The 15,270-nt window shown below is 55.7% G+C and overlaps 1 protein-coding gene across 17 annotated transcripts in view; it reads right to left on the bottom strand.

The window, feature by feature from the left end:
* LOC133349089 (regulating synaptic membrane exocytosis protein 2-like) overlaps window positions 1-15,270 on the bottom strand; it is a 49,064-nt gene that overhangs the window by 21,605 nt on the left and 12,189 nt on the right. For 10 of the 17 annotated variants that reach the window (XM_061562252.1, XM_061562251.1, XM_061562250.1 and 7 more), the window contains exons 2-13: window positions 12,195-12,501; window positions 11,201-11,212; window positions 6,492-6,838; window positions 6,224-6,247; window positions 5,359-6,119; window positions 5,156-5,232; window positions 4,559-4,675; window positions 4,272-4,371; window positions 2,474-2,597; window positions 1,809-1,855; window positions 1,508-1,620; window positions 1,039-1,080 (exon numbers count right to left, since the gene is read on the bottom strand). In XM_061562252.1, coding sequence (XP_061418236.1) covers window positions 1,039-1,080; window positions 1,508-1,620; window positions 1,809-1,855; window positions 2,474-2,597; window positions 4,272-4,371; window positions 4,559-4,675; window positions 5,156-5,232; window positions 5,359-6,119; window positions 6,224-6,247; window positions 6,492-6,838; window positions 11,201-11,212; window positions 12,195-12,501 — 2,071 coding nt within the window. Of the gene's footprint in view, window positions 1-1,038; window positions 1,081-1,507; window positions 1,621-1,808; window positions 1,856-2,473; window positions 2,598-4,271; window positions 4,372-4,558; window positions 4,676-5,155; window positions 5,233-5,358; window positions 6,120-6,223; window positions 6,248-6,491; window positions 6,839-9,023; window positions 9,032-9,553; window positions 9,623-11,200; window positions 11,213-12,101; window positions 12,116-12,194; window positions 12,502-15,270 lie in introns of those variants that run through there. The other 7 variants (XM_061562260.1, XM_061562244.1, XM_061562254.1 and 4 more) reach the window with 6 other exon arrangements.

Raw genomic sequence — 15,270 nt, forward strand, 5'->3', positions numbered from 1 at the left:
TCAGGCAGGTGCTTCGTTTTGGTGGGGCTGATGGTAAGGCCCCACCTCTTAGTGGCACACTCCAGTTTCAGTAGCAGTGCCTCCAACTCCTCCTCTGAGTGAGCCGCCATTACCAGGTCGTCGGCATACATAACGTGGTTGACCAATAGGGAGCCATGCCTTGACCGCACCCGGGCATCGATCAGCCTCCCATTGTATCTGTACCAGATGGAAATTCCTCTAGTACAGCCATGAAAAGATTATTAAACGACGTGGGCAAAAAATATGTTCAACAATGTAGAAGCCAGATGACATCCCCATCGCACCCCAAAGTGAAGAGGAAATGGCTCTGACTCCTGGCCGTGCGGCTGTCCTTGGGTCAGGGACTCCGAAAAAACGAAGAACAACCCAGAGCCCTAGCCTATCGATGGTATCATAGGCCTTGACCAGGGCAATAAAGCAGAAAAGTAGGCCCTACTTAAATTCTTTACATCCGCTGTAGCAGACGGACAGAATATGACATCTATGCAGGACCACAAGCTTTTCCTCGGTGTGCCTGGCAAGGCGATGTTCAAAAATCAACTGATTAGGAAAGAAAGAGTTGATGAGACAGGGTCGGAGAGATGGAGTCAGACAGACCGGGATGGAGAAACCGGGTTGGAGAGTTAGGGAAAGAGAGACAAAGTTAGAGAGACAGTGTTAGACAGAAACAGACACACCAAGATAGAGGGTCTCTGCTGTCTACCTCCATTCGCCGGGACTCTAGAGTCTGATGAAGAGGAGGCAGCACGACCCTGAGATTCGTCTATGCCACATCACAAAGAGCACTGCCCCACACATCATCCTGGCGACCAGTTCCAGTGAGACCGAGAGTGAGGTGGTTCGATGAGCCCGTAGCGCCCCCACCCTCCATGTCACGTGTCCTCCGGGCAGCCTCCTCCTGGCCGTGCTGGCGGCGGTGGCACGCGTGAGTTTACTGTACAGTGCTCAGGGGCATGCGGTGCTCTGGGCTGTGCGCTCACGGCGCAAGCGAGCGGGGCTGCCGGGCCGTTACTGTACCTGCAGCTGCGGCCCGAGCCACCGCCTGCCCACGACTCGAGGCTGGGAGCCGCCGGGACACAGCAGCAGCAGCCGCAACAACAAAGAGGGTGACACTCAAGACAAGGACATGCGGCGTGAGCAACACAAAAACGCACGTGCGCAGCATGAGCAATGCAAACAAGGCATGGGCAACAAAAAAAATACACAATGTGAGTGACAAAGTATATATTAAATGTAAAAAATATACTTTTTTTATTCCATATTACGAATGTGTAACTCAGCTAGAGCAAAATCATGGAGACAACACAAGCATAAAATGAAATGAAAATGAAATGTAGCTGCCTCCTCCCCACGCTGGTGTGAAGCATGCTAGGGAGGGTGAGCGAGGTAAGCAATGCAGTGTGAGCATTGAGTGAAGCGAGCGCGAGGGAGCGTGCGAGTTAAGTGAGCATGTGTGAGCAAGGTAAGTGAGCGTGCATCCACCCACAGACAGACGTCCTGGCAAGATCTGCGGGGCATCCCTGAGCAGACCCGAGCTGGTGAGAGACGTAACGGAGGTGGAGAGCTGATCCATCTTGCTCGACTCGAAAGAGCTGGAGCCTGGAGCAGCAGCATTAGAAGACATCATCTTCCGCCAGCACTCAGCAGCAACACCAACAGTGGCACCGGAAGCATCAGCGCATAAGGCATTACGTCACACGAGCACACGGCACCGGTGACAGGAGCGCAGACTCGTCAGCACGAGATACATGCAAGTGACGATGGCGGCCGTACAGAATTCCACTCACTGGATTCGAGCTGCACCTGGGTGACCTCGGGGATCTTGGAAGCGTCTCTGTAATGGTACCGGCAGGGGCCAAGGCCGCGGTTACGCACACGAGCGACGCACCCACTGGCGTCTCACGGCTCACGCGTGCGTGTGTGCGAGCGTGTGTGTGTGCGTGTGCGAGCGTGTGTGCGAGCAAGTGCGTGCGAGCGTGTGTGCGAGCGTGTGTGTGGGCCCACGACAAAGGCCGCTCGGAGAAACTACGGCGTGCTCGGCGGTCGCACGCACGGAACCCCGGGGGAGGTGCCCACACGGGAAACTTTTCCCAGCGGGTCTCGCACTAAGTGGGCCCTACAGAGCGGATGTTCTATGCTGCCAATGATGCCTGTGTTCCTGTATGGATCAGAGAGCTAGACCCGAGGTGATATGAACTGTGTGGCTATGAGTACGATTGGAAGTAAATCCAAGCACGTCTGAGTGTCAATACGTGTGTGACTGCAACTGCGTGTGCCAGTACGTGAGATTTTGAGTAAGTACGAGTGAATATGTATGTTGAACTTCTTTCGCACCATACATAGCCAACCGTGCTAATATGAGTGTGGGTACGTGAGACTGTGAGTACACGTGTGATTGTAAGCGTGCGAGTACATGCGTGAGTCCGCATGCAAGTACACGCATGCTGCCCACCTGAGTGGTCTTGCTACCAGCAGTTCCACCTGTGGAGACGGCTTGGATTGCAGGATGATATTGTAGACCTCCTCGAATGAGGCTCCCCGCAAGAGCCGCCCGTTCCACTCCAGCACCTCATCGCCTGCGCAGGGACACGTGCACGTGCCCCACTCACACCCGCTTCACAGAACCACGTGCACGTGACACCACTGCATCTCCATGGAACACGCAAGGTTGGAAGCACACGCTTGTAATCCAAGTGTGGTTTTCTGGCTCTCACCACCTACATATCCGCTTCATTGACCTGGTCAAGGCCTACGATGCCATCAAGATGCTAGAACTTGGTGTTATTCCTCATGTATTCCGGATCCCTCATCCTTTGCCCACAATAACAAAGGATCTTTGTAATGGTGAGCAGGCTTGCGTAGAGCTGCCTGGCTGGGAGTCATGAGTCATTCACCTTGGAGTGCCACAGGGATGCACTCTTGCTCCCACATTATTTGACATGTTTTTTTGACCAGGTAGTTCGAGAAGATTTCCATGGCTGTGCCATAGGAATTTCCATCTGGTGCAGATGCAGTGGGAGGCTTAACGGGCAACTTCAAGAGTAATTCAACCTCTGCCATTGCCCACAGTAGCTCAAGGTGGAATCTCGAAGTAAGAAATGCTAAACACACAGCCCATCTCTGAAGTCCACACGTTAACTTCCTGCGAAAGGTGAGAACACTTTCGCAATATGAACTGGTGTTCAGGCTGTAAACAAATAGAACAGGTGGATTGATGACTGCACTGTGCTGATGAGTCCTAATCCTAATGAGGACGAAACCGGTATGTACACAAACAACAACGACAGCCGCCATTCGCCAGCAAATGGTGGTTACGTAAGCACAGCACTTTTGCGAGGCTTGGTGGACTTTGGGGCCACGTGAAGTGTCGAAGGCTGGCTGTCAGGTCACGGGACAGATCCAGGTATTATGGGTTGACTGAATGGGAAGACTGACAGATGCACCACCTATGCCCCCTACTGTGCCAAATTGTTGATTAATGAGCATAGCAGCTGATTAATATCAGCCTTTTTCCCCCGCAATGGCATTACTTAAAGCCACCGAGAGAGGTGGGTGATGCTTTTCCACTCCTCGGGAGTGTCACGGTTAGCACGCTGTTCTTCAAATCCGGCGACTCAAGTTCGATTCCTGCTCATTCCCAATAACAGTGAAAATTGTATGAACCAATTCTGAGCCTTCCCTAAATCGATTCAGCCTTTAAGGAAGTACCTGGTGCGGTGTAAACATCACCACTGGGGAGTCAAAGGAGGCCGGATGTAGTGTTGGGCATCCACCTCTTAGTGTTATGCAAGCTAACAGCACTTGCCCCAGACAGTCTAAAATAAACTAAAACTAAACAATTTTTTCTTACCAGGTAAGACCCACTCAGCTATATATCTCTTTTTCAGAAGTGACCTCAACGAAGTGGCTTATCATGTGGAAATTTATAGCACCCAAAGATTCTAAACGCGTGATGTTGATTCTAAATGTGGAGGGAAAAAGGACCCAGAGAAGAATCCACGTAACCACGGGGAGAGAGAGAGACATGCAAACTCCAAATATACGGGCATCAAGGTCGGGATCGAATCCACGACCTCCCGTATACCAGACGGGGCAGTTAACATCTCAGCGCCGTGGCGCCCACGGTAGCAAGACGAAAAGTCTATACCGGAGATGACAGTCTCGCACACACTCGTAACCTTCGATTAGCACGGTTGGCTATGTTGCGAAAGAAGTTCAACATACATACGCACAAAGGGAAATGCACCCACCTGCCTGCAGCCTCCCCATGATGTCTGCGAGACTGCCACGTTTCACCTTGGTGATAAACGCACACAGCTTCCCCGGCTCCGTCATCTTCCCTCCCACCACCTGCACAGCCACCTCTCCAGTGAGCCTCTCACAGCCACACGTCACGCATACCTACACCTCCACGAGCCACGCTGCTCTCACAGCCACCCACGCCTCCAGTAAGCTCCCAACACGTCTTCTGCACAAGAGCGACGGTGTTCCACAGCGCCTTCGCCCCCCCTACACGACTCGCCCCCCCCCCCCGTACCTTGAGGCCCAGCACGGCGCCAGAGTCGCGAGGCACAGAGCCGTCCTTAAGGCGCTTGTTGAGCACGATGCGCCCGATGAGGCGGTCGCCCTCGCGCGACGGCTGCCACGTGACGGGCTGTGGGCACAGGGACTTGTGCTCAAGCGGGAATGTCATCACGGCCACAACTTAAGTGCGGGATGAATAGGAACCGCTTGGGTGAGCAGCGTAAGATCCCAGAGCACAGAGGCAACGAGAAGGAGTGAGAATGGGTGCGAGAGACAGGACACACTCACTCATTGACTCACTCACCCCCCTCACTCACTCTCTCACCCACTAACTCACCCCCTCACTCACTCACCCACTGACTCCCCCCCTCACTCACTGACTCACCCACCCACTGGCTCGCTTACTCAAGAGAAGGACAGAAAGGAAGCAAGTAGAGGGGATGAAATGGAAGTTTCGAGGAAAGTCTTCAAAGCAGAGAGAGGCGACAGGCCGAGTGCCCTGAAGAGGAGGGACGAGTTCGTGGGGGGAGGGAACCCTCGGGCGAGCAGAGTCGTCCCGCGGCCCCGCTCGCCGCTCCACTGTCGAAGGTCGGGGGTCTGGTGGCCTCACCGTCGCCAGGAGGGAGGGGTCTCCACTTGGGTACGTGCGAGCCACGTCGCGCTTGTACGGGTCCCGATCTGCGGCCGCTGGAGGGAGACAAGGGCGGAGGGCGGCACGACCACTCAGCGTGGCGAGTTCTGCTTCCCCGGCGATGGCAGCGCCCCGCCCGGCCTCACAGCGGAGCCCACACCGCCGCCGCACCCGGCACCTACCCGTGTCGCCGGCGCCCTCGCTCTCGCCCTCCTCCTCGTCGGGGCAGCTGCTGTACTCTGGCGTCGACTCTTCGGTACTGCTGGTAGAGCGGTGCCGAGATTTCTTCACCTCGAGCGCTTTCTGCTGCTGCTGCACGCATCGCATGCCATCCGACCGATCCGAGCCCAGCGAGTCGTTCCACGCCACCGCGGCACCGTCCGTACCGTCCCGGCGTCGACAGGGTCCGCGGGCCCCGTGGCCGCGGGCGTCCGGGCACCGGCCCGGGGACACGGGGCCGCGCCGGATGCCCCGGAACAGGCGGGGGGCGTCCGGTACCCCGGGTTCGGCAGGCGGCACGAGGGCCCGCCGGTGCCGCGGGCGGTCGGCACGGCCGGCGACGGGCCCCGGGTACGCCGTCTCGTCCGCCTCGGTGACCGGCAGCGCCACGTCGCTGTGCCGCCGCTCGTGCCGAGCGCGGGAGGCCTCCGCGTGGATGCGCATCTGCCGCTCGTACGGCTGCGGCTTCGCCGGGTGGCGTGCCAGATTGGGGTCACTGCGGTAACGGGCCTGCATCTCGGCATCGTCGGCGCGGCCACCTCGGAGCGGCCCGCACGCCGCCTCGCCGGCATAGCGGTAAGGTAGCCGTGGATCGGTGGCACTGGGAGGCCCGTCGCCCCCTCCCGTCCGCAGGCAGCCGTCCGTTCCACGTCCCATCACTCCCGGAGGCCGCCGGCCAGTGACCCCCTCCGGGCACTCCGATGGGACGGCCGGGCCTCGACTCCTGGCACGCACGCACGTGGGGTCATGGGGTCATGGGCGCGCCGGGCCAGCGTGGGGGGTGGTGCGACGAGCGTGGCGGGGGACCGGCCGGGCGGCCAAACTCACCTGTGGTTATTCATGACCGGCGAGCTGCTCCGCCGGCGTCGCCGCGCAGCCAGAAACACGAGCAAGGGGGGAACACGGGAACGCAAAGAGCGATGTCAGAACCAGGAGGAGCACCGCGACGCCGAGCCACTGATACAATTACGTTTTTCATCACCCTGACCGGCGAATCTCGTGCTAATCGTGGGCAAGGGCCAACCGCTCAACTGCCCGTCCAACGCGGGGGCTGACATGAAGCGGGTGGGGTGCGCAACCACGCTGGGCCGCCCACCCATGGACGGCCGGTAGCTCTGGCCGGGTGGAGCCGCTGTCCGTGGTGCCGCGGGGCGGTGAGCGACATCCCTTCCTGCCGTTCCCCCGTGCCCGTCCGGGCTGCGCCAGCTGCGTCTTCCCGTCGCGGCCCCGCCTACCCCGTGAGGCGGTTTCCCCTCCGTCCGCCTCGTGATTTCCGCCGCGGCCACCCCGGACCTTGCGCTCACGTCCGAGGGCCGCCCCAGGGTCGCTCTGCTCTTCCGCACCCGGCCCTTCGCTGGGGCCGGCCGCCGGCCCAAAGAACCAGGCGCCTGACTTGGTGAGGAGCTCCTGCTGCTTGCGGCAAAGGTTGCAGACCCAGATCACCTGTGCCCAGGTTTCGCACGCACGCACGCACGCCCAGGTTACCCAGATGCAAGGGCACACCCACACGTAGAAACGTAAACACACACGTTCACAGCGGAGAGGGGCAGCATGAGGAGCATAGGTAGAACAGCTGTGTAACCAACGCCGACAGAACTAAGGCCATAACCCTATCCCATTCACTGACCCTAACCCTTTTTACTGTCAGCGTGCGGCATGCAACAATGGCTCGGCCAGCCCGGCTCCCCTCGCAATGGAGCACGGTAAGAGCATTACCCTAATCTCCGACTGCTGCAATATTCCCAATGCCGCATATCAACTCACAACCAATCAGCGCGCAGCGCTCGGCAGAAATCCACACGTGTGCCACACACTGTAATTGCACACCCCGCAGAAACTTTGGATTTGGAGCGGTGACGTAGCCCGGCATTAACATGCTCGCTGCTTGTTGCAGGCAGGGGTTTGTGGTTAAAATTTGGTGGGCTGCCCTGGTTATTACCACAGGTGTATTGCAGACTGCGTCTGTGAAGCATAGCAGTGCCTTTATGATGGCCCTGTGCTATAAGAATGTCTCGGATACCAAGCGTACCCAACTGTACTTGTTCACTGTTACGATCGTCTGCAGTCACACCGAGCCGGCGACCGTGTGGCCTCCCTCACACCACACTTCCACAGATCCATTATTTAAACTCTGCAACGCACAGTTTCCATCCACTCTCAGACGGAGATGTGGGAAACCACAGCAAAGTGGGAAAGTAGCCAGAACCGGTGCCAATAATTGCCAAGCTCTGCGGTCCTATATTTGGACATTTGATATTGCTAAATGTTGGATGGAAACCGGAGAACTCGGAGAAATCCCACACTTGTGAGGGCGACAACACTCAATCCCCATACAGATGAAACAGGGCTCTCTTAAGCGGCCTCATCAGGAAGCCATGGGGTCAGACTCCACGACCCAGCAGCCAACCAATTGCGCACCGTCACCCCGAGCGACCCTAGGATCATGGCGTTGCCATTTCAAATCACGCAGAGGCCCGCGAAGGAGCTTAGCCCTAAACAACCTCGATACGGCAGAGGCGCCAAGCAAGAGTGTCCGTGGCTCCTTGAGGGAGCGGAGATCAAAGCATTCCATCACCGAATCCCGCCGCGCGATCGCGAGGGCGTCGCTCCCGAGGGAGGTCTCTGGCCGCCACGGCAGAACACGCCGCGGCCCGTGGCCAGAGGGCCGCTAGCGGCCACACGGGGACAGGAGACGGGCCCTGCTGAGTGGCCCGGGTGTTTGCTATTCTGCCCGTCACGGCCTTCCGAGACAACAGCACCGGACGCCCTGAACGTGGCGATATGAGCAGCGTGCCACCCATGCCGGCAGCACCTCGAGTGGCTTCTCACAGAGCGCCTCTCATCAGCGATATCGCAGCGCCGCACAAGATACAGTAGCAGACACTCAATGTGACAGTAACGTTTGGTTTGAAGTGTTCGTGACTGCAGGAAGTACTCTTTGGTTATTTCGGTAAAGTCACGTAGAAAGAAAATAAATTAAATAGAATACGACGTTTCGATTACAACACAAGCAGTTGTCGTCAAGTAGAACTACATTTGAGAGAGAGACAAAGCACAAACACGGAGACACACGTGACTTTACCGAAAGAACCAAAGAGTCGTAACTCTTGAGACTAAACAAATGGTGAAGCAAATAAAAATGCAATTTCTAAGCAGGGCTCCGAGACACGCCGCGGTTACGTGCGGGTGCTACATGTCCATAGTGGATCGGATTGCACGCTCTTCTACGGCAGGACAGATTCACCTCATGTGCACCTCACGAGCACCGCACGTTACTGCCGGACACAACCACGGACTTAGCACCAAGTTCACCCCCTGACCCTCGTGCCAAGTGCGAACCTGTGACTGCAGGCAGCTGTTTGACGCAGGCGGCGCGCACGCCACACGCGCAGATCCTTCGCTCGGTGGATGCTCACACCACGCGGCCGGCACGCATCACCATAAGCCGTTACATCGCGGTGCAGCCATGGGTTCGAGCTCCACGGCTCTCCGACGCGCGCATAGAGGAGCCACGCGCAGTACCTCGCTAACGCGGCGCGTACCGGGGCCGCAGCAGCGCCGCCCACGGCCTACGTGGTGCCCGCGGAGAGAATGGTTTGTCCTTCATGAAGCCAGATTAAAGACTTACATGGCACAGCGCGCTTCGATCTAGGTCACACCAGGCACGGAGTTAACCACACGCTCTGGGCTGTACCAACTACGAGCAAGGAAGGGAGTGAATTCATCATCGCCTGGCTTCTGTCGTGGGAGCTGCGATAGAGAGGAAAAGCCCTTGAAGCACAGACACATCTCCAGGGGATGAACTTGCGCCGAGATGAAGATGGGGCTGCCTAAACCCTGCCCTGCAAGTCGTGCCATGCTCGTCTTTGCCACCACGTCCCCAGCATCATCCGCTGCAAAACGGTCTCGGTCAGACCGACGCCAGAGACCACCGCCCCACAGTCACGAGAGCGATGATCGCGAGGCACAGGTAGCCCGTGAATGTATCCTCTAACAAACCTTCACCGTCCTCTCACCCCCCTATCAGACCACCACCGTTCCCACAACCCCTCACCTCCCTCCCCCCCTCACATTCTCTCATCCTGACTCGTGCCCCCCCCTCCCCCGATGCTTTGAGGCCTCTCTCCGTGGCTCACCTGCCCACACGTGCCTGCTCACCTGCTGGAGAGGAGTGAGCGCGGTGCGGAGTGCGTCGCACTGCCTAGCTGTGCACAGGCTGCGCTTGGGGCCACGCTGCTCCCCCCCTCCACGGCTCCGGCTCAAAGCGGATTTCTCCTCTAATGTGACGCTAATCTCGTCGTCCACTCCCCAGCGCAACGACCATCGGTGCACACGACTTAGGCGCACACAGTGACACCGGTACACACGACTCACACACACATAGTGACATTAGCAGAGATACACACAGTGTCACACTAGACCCCTTGGCAGCAAGACGTGTTGCGAACATCATCAGCCCAGAGCCGTCTCTCATGCAGCACGCGCACTCGGACGCACAGAGAAGCTTGCCACAAGCGTGGGGACGGGTTGCCATCGGATGTGTGTGCGGTGGTGAGGTGGTGATGTGTGCGGTGGTGAGGTGTGCGGTGGTGAGGTGTGCGGTGGTGAGGTGTGCGGTGGTGAGGTGTGCGGTGGTGAGGTGTGCGGTGGTGAGGTGTGCGGTGGTGAGGTGTAAGGTGGTGAGGTGTGCGGTGGTGAGGTGTGCGGTGGTGAGGTGTGCGGTGGTGAGGTGTGCGGTGGTGAGGTGTGCGGTGGTGAGGTGTGCGGTGGTGAGGTATAAGGTGGTGAGGTGTGCGGTGGTGAGGTGTGCGGTGGTGAGGTGTAAGGTGGTGAGGTGTGCGGTGGTGAGGTGTGCGGTGGTGAGGTGTGCGGTGGTGAGGTGTGCGGTGGTGAGGTGTGCGGTGGTGAGGTGTGCGGTGGTGAGGTGTTCGGTGGTGAGGTGTGCGGTGGTGAGGTGTGCGGTGGTGAGGTGTGCGGTGGTGACTTAGTTCAGGCAGCTGTCACAAACAGACGTCGCAGCAATCTTGTATTGATCTGTGCATGTCAAAGTGGGACAGGAGACATAAGGCGACCCAATAGGGGCGTGTGTGACAACGTGTCCACGTATCACAGCGCATGTCACAGTGTTTCACAGCACGTGTCACAGTGTGTTACAGCGTGTCACAGCGTGTTCGTGCGTATCACAGCGTGTCACATTGTGTCACAGCGTGTCACAGCGTGTCACAGTGTGTCACAGCACACGTCACAGTGTGTCACAGTGTGTCACAGCGTGTCACAGTGTGTCACAGCACATGTCACAGCGTGTCACAGTGTGTCACGGCGTGTCACAGCGTGTCACAGTGTGTCACAGCACATGTCACAGAGTGTCACAGCGTGTCACAGCGTGTCACAGTGCGTCACAGCGTGTTCGTGCGTGTCACAGTGTGTCACAGCGTGTCACAGCGTGTTCGTGCGTATCACAGCGTGTCACATTGTGTCACAGCGTGTCACATTGTGTCACAGCGTGTCACAGCGTGTCACAGTGTGTAACAGTGTGTCACAGCACATGTCACAGTGTGTCACAGTGTGTCACAGCGTGTCACAGTGTGTCACAGCACATGTCACAGCACATGTCACAGCGTGTCACAGCGTGTCACAGTGTGTCACAGCACATGTCACAGCGTGTCACAGCGTGTCACAGTGCGTCACAGCATGTTCGTGCGTGTCACAGTGTGTCACTGCGTGTCACAGTGTGTCACAAGCCCATCCGTGTGTGCAGTGTCAGCGCTGTGCATGGGGGCAGGAAAGGGAAGGAAAGGAGCTGACCACTTTGTCCTCCTGCGGCGCAGGGCGTCCGAGCAGGCCAGGAGAGAAACAAGGAACAGCAAAAGAGACTCAGAAGATCCAGGGACACACGTCAGACGCAGCAATGGGCGAACAGCAGCCTGGTGATTCCCAGTCCCAACCCCTCTATGCTCAGTGTCTGCATACCCTGTCTATTTAGTTGATTTCAATTAACTTCATTGCTGTATTTTGTCTTAATGTAAATGCTTTTGCTAATTTGGTGACCGAAGTCACTAGTGTAAATGAGACTCATCCAGGCCTCCTGCGTTCTAATCTCGTTAAACAACGATAAACTTGAGTTTAAAACGTCGGCTTTCACGACCAATATCATCCATGACACAGGTTTTTTTGGGTTAAATCGCGTCAATGTTTATTGACGCGATCTAAATCAATTGCATACACGTGTATCGAAGTGTGTGCATCGGTCTGTCGCGTCTCAAGTTTATCATCCATAATACAGTTTTTTTTGGGTCTGATCGCATAAATCAATATCTATGATAAACTTGAGACGCTACAGACCGATACACAACGACACAGGTGTGTATGCAATCGATTTGTGTGTACAGAGGCAGGCCCCCAAGAAGAGCCACTGTACACAGCACCAACATGGCCCATGGCGAGAAGGTGGCGTCATAACATGGAAGTGACAGACAGCCATGGGGGGAGGTCCATGCGAGATGTGAAGGAGCATTTCTGGGTCAAGACAGAATGGGTCAGGGTTAGTGATATCTGGGTGAGATGAGGATGAGAGTGGTGAGCTAAAGGTGAGCTGATGGTGAGCTGATGGTGAGATGAGGGTGAAATGAACGATAGAAATGAAACCACACGGGACGGTGTGTGAGCCGGGTTGCACCGGGGCCCTCTCCCCATGCCACCCTCTCACCTTGCTGGAGCGCAGCGCCAGCAAGGTGAGAGGGTGGCATGGGGAGAGGGCCCCGGGTTGCACCGGGGCCCTCTCCCCATGCCGCCCTCTCACCTTGCTGGAGCGCAGCGCCACACGGCCCCCGCACCGTGCGCAGAACAGCGTCTGGCAGTACGAGCAGCAGTGGCCGCATCCGTCGGCAAACTTGGTTTTGTGGCAAATCCCGCAGGTGGGAGTCTCACGCCGGGTCTCCACCTCCTCTCCGTCGCCAGGGCCCCCCCCCTTCACAGGGGCCCCCTCCGATCCGTCCACAGCCGCCGCTGCGGCTCCGCGAGCTTCTCCCTCCCGATAGGATTCCCCGCCAAGCTTCTTGATCTCGTCCTTGTACTCCTTGTAGGCCGCAAACTGGTGGTGCAGCTTCCTGCACGGAGACACAGCGATGACGGCCTGGCATCACCCACGCTGCGCACTGCATGAGCAGACATGACGGCCGGAGTGATGGCGAGCGCAGGGCATTGCCACCACACCGGGTATGCATGCACTTGTACATGCACGCACGCAAACAACGCACACGCACGCACGCAAACAACGCACACGCACGCACGCAAACAACGCACACGCACGCAAACAACGCACACGCACTTGTACATGCACGCACGCAAACAACGCACACGCACACAAACAACGCACACGCACGCAAACAACGCACACGCACGCAAACAACACGCACGCACGCAAACAAAAGAAGTCGACAATAACATGCCCCCCTTGATGAGCCAGAAAACAGAGCTTTATGCTTATATTAAGTCCAGTGTTCATGGTCGGAATCTTTTCATAGAGAATGAAGAGCTGCTCTGACCTCCTCCACTCTTTGGAGCGAGTCATGTAAAGTGAGAGAGAGCCTGCACGGGGTCCGTTCTGAACTCGTTTAAAGACCTGATTTGCGGCGAGCAGAACGCTGGGAGACTTACCTCTCAATTGACACGGTATTCTGGGGAAGCTTATGAACAAAAAAAGCGGCATCCTCAGCACTGCTCGTTACTTTACCAAGACAAAAATTAAAATTGGTTTTCTATGCTTCCCCCCTATGTTCCGTTTGGAATTGATTAAAGCTACCATACTGCCTCTACTTGATTACTGTGACATTGTGTATAAATCAGCCCCAAGTACTGTACTGAAGAAGCTTGACTCAATGTATCACTCGGCCTTAAGATTTGCATTGAACTGCCCATATAGGACTCACCACTGTGATCTCTACATTGGGTCAAACTTAACATCTCTGAATGTTCGACGGCTTGTGCACCAGATCTTATTTATTCATGATGTACTTGCAAAAAAATCTGCAGATTACCTGCTGGATCTCGTCTCTGTTTCAAAGAACAAATTTGACCTAAGGTCTACACTCATTTACCAGCTTAATATTCCCTATTGCCGTACATATACTGGAGGAAGGGCCTTTGCTATTGATGCCCCCAGGATCTGGAATGCTGTTGCAAATAAATTGAAACTTGAGTCACTACCTATGAGATCTTCACTCAAAACTGCTTTAGAGGAGTTGTACACCCCTAGCTGCCAGTGCTATTCAGTGACCTAAAATAAAATGTTTCGCTCCGGATGATCGCTACAAAGTATGACCTGTGTTTTGATTTAGTGTGCTGATCTTAAAGGTGCATTGAAAATGTACAATACTCCGATTGATGCTCCTGCTGTTGTGGAGTGACTCATGCAGCCAGCTATGGCTGCAGGGTTTTGGTAGTACATGTTGTTAATGCCATTTATTGTGAAAATTCCGTCACAGTTCCTATGATTGCTTTTTCATTGCTTTCATGGCTTTATTTTGGTGATTTCGAAAAGTGTATTGGTTTAGCCATGTCTGTTTGTTGTAGTACAGAGTTAGACTGATGGCCTTAATCTAAGTTGTCTTGTGGTTGTTGTTGTTGTTTGACTTGCATCCCACTGGGATTTTTGCACACAGCGTTGGTGTACGGTGTTTTTTCTGCAATATTTTTGCTGTCTTTTCTTGGATTTTCTGTTTGCACTTAGTCACATATTCACTTTAAGATGTTTTTTGTTCATGTTTTTGTTTTTTTTTGTTGCGGTTGCACCCGATTCAAGAGCTGAATGGCTCACAGGGCTATACCTAATAAATGAACTTGAACTTGAACGTGGAAGGGGTCCTGCCAGTACAGTGTGCGGCTTGCTCACCCTTCTGGCTAACGTTATTGCCACCAGAAACACCATATTCAGAATTAAGAACCTCTCCATACAAGCAGTGAGGGCTTTTAAAAGAGGACCACAGAGTATATTCAACATGAAATGCAACTTCCAGGGAACAACCCCAAGCCGCACCGATGGCCTCTCCTGCTTCATGGCCCTAAACAGCTTGGAAATTATCATGTCACTCCCAACCGGGGTTCCCTTGGCCTCATTATGAAAAGCCAAAATGGCCAATACCCTAACCTTCAGGACTGCCAGGGAAAAACTCCTCTAGAATTCCTCCGTTACTAACCTCACCACACATGCCACAAGGCAGACCACCGGATTGATATCCTTCTCACACCAAACCCAGAAGAACCTCCAATGTGAGTTTCACACTCTCCATGTCGGGGCCCTGCTTGACTTTAGTAGGAGATCCTGAACACCCACATCTAGACCCCAGTGGTTAAATTAGGCCTTCTCAATCGCCAGGCCATCAAGTTCAGTGCCAGGAGGCCTTGACATCACACTCACCTTTGGAGGAGCAGGTCTGCTCTCTGCAGGAGCTGCCAGGCTTCTCCTAAAATCAGGGGCCAGGAGAGGTTAGAGTACCATGACATCCTGGGCCAATTCATGGCGATCAGGGCCACCTCTGCTCGTTCTCCTGCTGACCTTTTCCAACACTTTTGGAATGAGGGGGGGAGGCGGAAATACATACTGTACCCCCAACTGTCCCACCCACTGGCAAGACATTGCATCCATCGCAATGGCTTCCCGGTGCCAAAACCTAGACGCGCACCGGATCATCTTGGCATTCTCCTCATAGGCAAACTGGTCCGACCATCGGGATTCGTCGCCCGAGGGCGCCTTGCTCGTAGGCTTCGACCCACTCCCATGCATCTGGCTGCTGAGCCAATCAGTCATCTGACTGTCCACCACCGACTGATGCTTGGCCTGCAAGCAAACCTGGTTCTCCTCTGGCCATGACATCAGC

Source organism: Lethenteron reissneri, chromosome 29 (assembly GCF_015708825.2).
Source record: "Lethenteron reissneri isolate LAM-NWPU_2019-01 chromosome 29, ASM1570882v1, whole genome shotgun sequence".
NCBI classification, from domain to species: domain Eukaryota; kingdom Metazoa; phylum Chordata; class Hyperoartia; order Petromyzontiformes; family Petromyzontidae; genus Lethenteron; species Lethenteron reissneri.